Here is a 7,067-nt window from a genome sequence, read left to right as displayed (position 1 = left end):
ATACCCTTGGAAGCCTTCGTCTTGTTATCCAGATAGGATGTACCTGCATTTCGTCCTTTTGATATCTCGACCTATGGCAGATGATTTATTAGTTGACAAGCAGAGGGTTGTTCTTTGTAAGTTGTTTGACATTGATGTTTGGACAATTTTTGACGGTTTGCATCTTACAATACTACGACATGAAGGTGTTTGTGAGGGGGACAATTGTTTAAAACGATGCCACTATGGCGTGACGACCATACAGTGCGATGTCGCAGATGTTTCATGCCGTTGTGCTAATGTTAAGCATCCATCGTCATGTTGTGGGGGAGGGGGGCTCTGCAAATGGTGCATATTGCGTCACGCTGGAAGACTGAGGCCGACAGCGGTTCGCGCATCCGCTCCGGACAAGCTATCATCTATGTGTCATGGAATGTTTGGAAAGATTGAAATAGGCCCACCTTCAATGGCACTTCCCTAATTGTGATGGACATCGTTTAACTTGTCATGGAGGACATTAGACAACTTACATTGTATAAATAACCCTATTTTCGTTTGCTTTTGGTCACCATGTAAATAACATTATCGCTTTTTCTCTATCTTAATTAATGAAATGGCAGTGCTCTTGCCATTTCCCGTAGAAAAACATTCCGTTCTCTAGAAATGCCGTTGTCTAAACACATTTTTTCCAAGAGATACGAACTTGCGTAAAAGGATTCTTGCACAACTTGGAGATCGATAGGTTGATTGGACCATGGCCACCGGGGAATCTGATCTGACTGATCCATCATATTGTGCGGTTTCCAAATGAAAAGCATTGCATGGTTAATCAGCGGTCAGCTGTGCTCCCGTGCAGCATTTCACAGAATCACAGCCATGTTCTCACCTGCATGCCCATCTGCAACGGGATATAAAGATGAGACAAGAAGCTATCTTCTGCCATTTTTCTAGAGCCTAGACCATAATCTACGCTCTATGAATACCACCAAAACCTTATAATTTCCCCTAAAAAAACATGTATTTTCGTTTTTGAAACAAGTAAAAAGACTTGTGATTAACCTATGTCTTTTACTAAGACCGATCCAACGATCGAATACGTGCGAGTGCGAACGACAACCTCAGTCGCTAGCTCAGGTAGCTCAGGTAGAACATCACAGTAGCTGCTCGATCGGAACCAACTTACCGCGCATAAATAATGAGATGAGAGGGGCCCTAGCTCGCTCGCGAGATACACATATATAAAGGGCCAAGAGCAGGCGCAATGAGTGTGTAGGCTGTAGTGGGATTTCGTCTTCACCGTTGCGAGTCGGGAGAGATATATAGCAAAGATACCACCGGCCGGTCGGGACAAATGGATAGAGAAGATGAAATAGAGATGGAGATGGGAGCAGAGGCAGTAGCGCAGGTGATGGCACCGCCGTCTCGGTTCAGGAGGGTATGCGTCTTCTGCGGGAGCAGCAAGGGCAACAAGACGAGCTACCAGGACGCCGCCATCGAGCTTGGCGAGGAGCTGGTACCCTACTCTTTACTCACTCGCCTTCTCTCTCCCTAGCAACGGATGTCATTTCTCAACTCTAGTTGATCGTTTTCCATTTCATGCTGGGTCACAATACACTAGCTAGTTTCCTTGATTGTTTCAGCTGAAGTGTTTTTTTCTCGGCATTAGCTAGCTAGCTAGATGATTATCAGGATGAGAGGGCAACCTCTCCTACAAGCATTTTTTTCTTGTCTTGTCACTTGAATAATCTTGGTGCTCAAAGAGAGTGAAAGTGGATGATGTTTTATAAACAACCTTGCTCGATCTTGTTGTGAACTTGTTGCTTTTACAAGGTGAGGCTCTATAGTTTCTCCATGGGTTCGGTTCATGTAGCTGAGCTTATTCGTTGACAAAGACAAGACATACCAGCTAGTTAGTACATACATACATGCATTCATTTGCCCAACTTTTGGTGTTCTCTCAGGCTCTGCCCGTCCAATGACATTAATTTGTTTTCGGCAAGCTAAAAATAATGGACCATACTGTATCACTAGGTGCATGCATGCTTGACATTATATAAGATGAGAAATGCCCATAAATTAAATTTTCCCTCCATGTTGGTTGCTATGGTTGTTTCACCACACCAGGTAGCAAGGAACATTGATCTGGTGTACGGAGGAGGGAGCGTGGGGCTCATGGGCCTGGTCTCTCAAGCGGTCTACAGCGGAGGGAGGCATGTCATCGGGTATGTAAACAAACAGCCATGATGATTCATTCTTGAGCATATACTATATTGTACCCCTACTGTGGAGCGTGAAAAGAATAGTTGGAGACTTAGCAAGATGGCAAGGATCAAAACAGAGTCGTATGGGTCGCTTCCTCAGTTGCTACATATATGATGCTAGTATATAATTTGTCATCTTGCTGTCCCTATGCAGGGTGATTCCCAAGACTCTCATGCCTAGAGAGGTAATTCCCACGCCTACAACTTCCAACATTTGTGCCATTGTTTAATCACCTGCAATGATTCCCATGAATTCAACATCCACTATTTTCTCACCCGTTGAAACGACATTACTTAGGCCTCCTTTGGTTCATAGGATAGAAAAATCATAGGAAGGAAAGTCATAGGAAATGAGATGACATGTATCTCAAATCCTATGAGTAGGAATAGGAAAGGAGATGCCCTTTGATTCACATCATAGGATTTTTTTCATTAAGTCTAGGCTAATGTTTATTTTCCTATGAAATGTGAAGGATAGGAAGAATTCCTCCATAGGAATAGGATTCCATTCCTACAAAACGAAGGGCTCTAAAGGAATTTTTCCTATAGAAATCCTATCCTACGAAATTCCTACAAGATTCCTCTAAACCAAAGGAGGGCCTTATCATATTTGTATGTAATGACCCCAGTTAAGCACATAATTGATGGGGTTTTTTTTCACAATGCTTGTTTATCTCTCTTGGTAGTGGAAAACAAAGATGGATGCAATCTTATCGGCTCTCTTTTGAAGAAAGATCACATGCATGGAATGTTCAGTGAAATCTTGTGTCCTTTTATTTTAGATTAGAGTTGATATCTCGCTGATCTTGACTGCCGCATCTAGTGGTTGCCGCCTTTGTTCTTAATTAAGGCCTTTAAGCTGCAGATGCTGACTTTGTTAACCCAAAAGAAATGCCATCCATATTTTCTTTTTGTCCCCCACAATAGCACCATGATTACCTCTCCTGAACCTTGCATGCATTGCCCTGATTAGTACAATATACCCTCTGCAGAAAGTGGTCGCCCTTGACCCTCTGCAGTACTCCTACTAGTGTCCTTGCCTTAGATTAATAGAACATGCATTGATGCATGTACTAGTGTTTATGATGTTGCTTGTGGGGGCTAAAATTCGTGTTTTGACCTTTTTCCAAAACTGGTTCAAGATTTGACCCTTTTCTTACCGCCAGGGTCCATGGTAGTAGGCTATAACAGCCTACCGCCGAGGTCCCTGGCGGTAGGGTTGCACGCCCTATCGCAAATTTTTTCTAAGTATAAAACACAGTGCATGCTCGTACCTACCGTCGCGCATCTTGGCGGTAGGGTTGTAGAGGCTACCACCGGCCTGTTTGGCGGTAGGGATGTTTTCCTACCGCCAAGGTCCCTGGCGGTAGGCTATAACAGGGTTGTAGAGGCTACCGCCGGCCTGTTATAGCCTACCGTCATGTACCCTGGTGGTAGCAAAAGGGTCAGATCACAAAAAATTTACGAACTGGGGTAAGATCTCGATTAACTTTTAGAAAAGGGTTAAAACACGAAATTTTGCCGCTTGTTGGTGCTCCAGATAACAGGTGAGACTGTGGGGGAGGTGAAGGAGGTGGCTGGTATGCACCAAAGGAAGGCTGAGATGGCCAGGCAATCTGATGCCTTTATAGCGCTCCCTGGTTAGTCCTTCGATCCTCCTAATAACACCTGCAAATCTCTACCAACTTCAGTCGGCATGCATGCAGCTTTGTGATGCTAGCTTTTTATGGTCGCTTTCTGATCTCATGTTTAGTGGAAAGCGTGTGTGTAAAGCAGAAATAGGATCGATGCGTGCATGAGTTTGGGGCTGACTTTGACCTCATAAATCCACTTGCTAGTTTCTTTCGATGATCCACTAGCCAGTCCGGTAGTGCACTTTCACCGCGGCGGTTCATTCCACGGTGCTCTCCCGGCAGGGATTTAATTCGAGCCAGAACCTTGCCGCTTCTTCCACCTCCATTGATGCCTGGTGGGAAAATCTCCTACGGTACTTCGGCATGTCCCATAAACATGCCACTCTGTACATATTTCCCTCTTCATAACGAAAAGGCAGCGCTCATGGCAAAAAAAAGTCGGGTAGTGCACTTGTGGTGGATGCAAGGGCTGCACTTTTGAGAGTCCACTTCTGTTGGGTCACACAACTCATGGATTGGGGATTTCTTCTTGTCGCCTAGTTAGGGGTACCGTTATGAGGCACGGCCCATGAGAGAACCATTCCTGCTCCAGGCCGATGAAGCTTGGGTGAGGCCGGGAGTGGAACTGCAGTCATCATGAATGAAATATGTCTGCGCATTTCATAGAAGAGCTATAGAGAAGATACAGCAATATCATCAAGATGGGGTCAGAAGGAAGATACAGCAATATCATCAAGGAGATCCAAGCTCAGGCGAGACTTTTTGCTCGTTGTGAATTCATCTTTGAAGGTCGGAAAGGGAACATAGATGCTCATAATATAGCAAAGTTTTCTACTTCTTTAGTTCAGGGGCGCCATGTGTGGCTGGGAGAACCCCATGATCCCTTTGTCATTCCTGTAAACCGAAACAATAATCAATAAAAGTCGGGTTTACCATTCAAAAATAAAAATAAAAGAGCTATAGAGACGTACATGAACCTTCTTCAGTAGAAGCACTGTAAAAAAACAGATGAGACATGTGAGCAAAACCGCCTAGATTTTAGATCCCTTTTTTTCTGAACAAAGCCAAATGACCTCGAATGACATGCAGAATTCTGAACCTGCAGGGGGCTACGGAACACTCGAGGAGCTTCTGGAAGTAATCACGTGGGCCCAGCTTGGCATCCACGACAAGCCGGTAAGCCGTTCTTCGTCTTCTGCATCGCAGCTACTGGCCTACACGTGCAGATCCACCAAAAAGCCGCAGTCTGTCTGACGCTTATATATTGCAGGTCGGGCTGCTGAACGTGGACGGCTACTACAACGCTCTGCTCTGTTTCATCGACAATGCCGTGGATGAAGGGTTCATCAAGCCCACCGCCCGCCACATCATCGTGCTGGCTCCCACGCCCAAGGAACTGCTCGACAAACTGGAGGTACCTTCATTACCTGACACGACGTCATCATCATCATCATCATCTCCCACTTCGCCCCCAGCTTCTTTCATCATCATCATCATCACCATGCATCTGAAACTGGAAGGGACAAATCCCCTTGCTGCTTGCTGTTGACAGGAGTACTCTCCTCGGCACGAGGAGGTCGTGCCCAGGACGAAGTGGGAGACGACGGAGCAGCTGAGCTGCTGCAAGATCCCTGCACTGAAAGAGGGCACGGTGATCCTCCCGGCGCAGCGAGGAAGCATGCTGTGAGCTCGGTCAGGTTCCGAGGGGGGCTCTGAATTAACCCTGTTGCCGGTGGATGCGCAAGCTGCAAACCTAGAGCACCCCGTTGCCTCATTGCCTTGTTTTAGTTCCTGTAGCTCTGGTAGAACGTACCTAGGTCGATTGATCACTGATGTACGTAATCATGTGTTATGTGCTATGAGGTGTAGAGCTAAGATTCAGATGGTATGGGTTAAGTTGGAATCTGTGTGTCGGGTATGCTAGTTGTGTACAGCCAAGGCTCAAATGGATCAGTTCCAGCGTCTAACTGTGCCGTTTACATATGCATAGAGTATGGACCCTAAAATAACATATGCATAGAGTATGCCCCAAACTCTTTTTACGCGGTGACGCGTAATGGAAGATCTGGCACCATCCATATTCTTTGAGATTTGTGCGACTGGGCACACTTCACATTTTACATATTTCAGAGTCAAATCACTGCCGCGTCCTACCATAGTCAAAAAAAGACACATCGTGGTGGGGGGAAATATCATGTGCTCACGTCCTTGGGGTGCTCCCCATGCTCCAATTCAAAAAAATCAATTTTTAATATTTCAAAAAATTCTTAAAAAATATAAATGTTCACAAGGAATGTGACTACACCTCCTTAAATTTCAGGTCCAAACTCTAATGAACATAGAGAAACAAAAATGTGAAATCTAGTATCTACATTTAATGTTTTTAAATTGGAGCATGGGAGCACCCCAAGATTGGGAGCACATGATACTTCCCCCATCGTGGTACACATCTTTCTCTCTTTTCCCACTCAAGCACACTCTCTCTCTCTCTCTCTCTCTCTCTCTCTCTCTCTCTCTCTCTCTCTCTCTCTCTCTCTCTCTCTCTCTCTCTCTCTCTCTCTCTTAAATCCATCACTTTCATTTTATTTTCATAATTTGGATGATTCAAATATCTTAAACAATTTTTTTTCTTTTTTATATATATTTGAAATATTTGCGGCAAGACCTTTAGAACAAGATCAAACCTGGATACATTTGAACATGTTCAATTTTTGACATTCACATTTTCATATGTGAAAAAAACCTGTTTCGCTAGAAAAATGTGAAACAAACCTATATAACTTGAAACCTATTTACCTCAAACATGCAACTGAAATGTCAATTTGTTGAACTGAGTATTTGAAAATGTGCAACTATTTATTTTCAAAAGAGTGAAATGTGTTATTTCAAAAATGTGAAATTGAATAGATGTGTTTTTTTTGCTAAACGAGCCAGTGCAAGATGAAATGTATGTTCCAAAAATGAAAACAATATAAACTGTTGTCAACTTGTGAAAGTGATTATTTGGAATGAGTGAAATATGTTATTGGGAAATCTTTTTTCAAATGAGTGAAACATGTTAGTATGAAATGAGGTAAATATGTTTTTATAAATATTTTTTGAAGTGAGCGATATATTTTATTTTTTAAAAATGGAAATAAGTGAAATATTTTATATGAAATGACTGAAATATGTTTTGAAATGTGTGAAATCC

At 43.5% G+C, this 7,067-nt stretch overlaps 1 protein-coding gene across 1 annotated transcript; it reads left to right on the top strand.

Annotated features, from left to right (window-relative positions):
- Positions 1 to 1,266: 1,266 nt before the first annotated feature.
- On the top strand, positions 1,267 to 5,857 carry LOC123049655 (cytokinin riboside 5'-monophosphate phosphoribohydrolase LOG1-like). The gene is made up of 7 exons (XM_044472551.1): positions 1,267 to 1,492; positions 2,104 to 2,201; positions 2,395 to 2,425; positions 3,781 to 3,880; positions 4,980 to 5,050; positions 5,145 to 5,288; positions 5,427 to 5,857. Exons 1-7 carry the CDS (start codon positions 1,331 to 1,333, stop codon positions 5,559 to 5,561), a joined length of 741 nt encoding a protein of 246 aa, XP_044328486.1. The 5' UTR covers positions 1,267 to 1,330; the 3' UTR covers positions 5,562 to 5,857.
- Positions 5,858 to 7,067: the final 1,210 nt, after the last annotated feature.

Source organism: Triticum aestivum, chromosome 2D, assembly GCF_018294505.1.
Source record: "Triticum aestivum cultivar Chinese Spring chromosome 2D, IWGSC CS RefSeq v2.1, whole genome shotgun sequence".
In the NCBI taxonomy this organism is placed as follows: domain Eukaryota; kingdom Viridiplantae; phylum Streptophyta; class Magnoliopsida; order Poales; family Poaceae; genus Triticum; species Triticum aestivum.
This window is presented reverse-complemented; position numbering and strand designations above follow the sequence as displayed.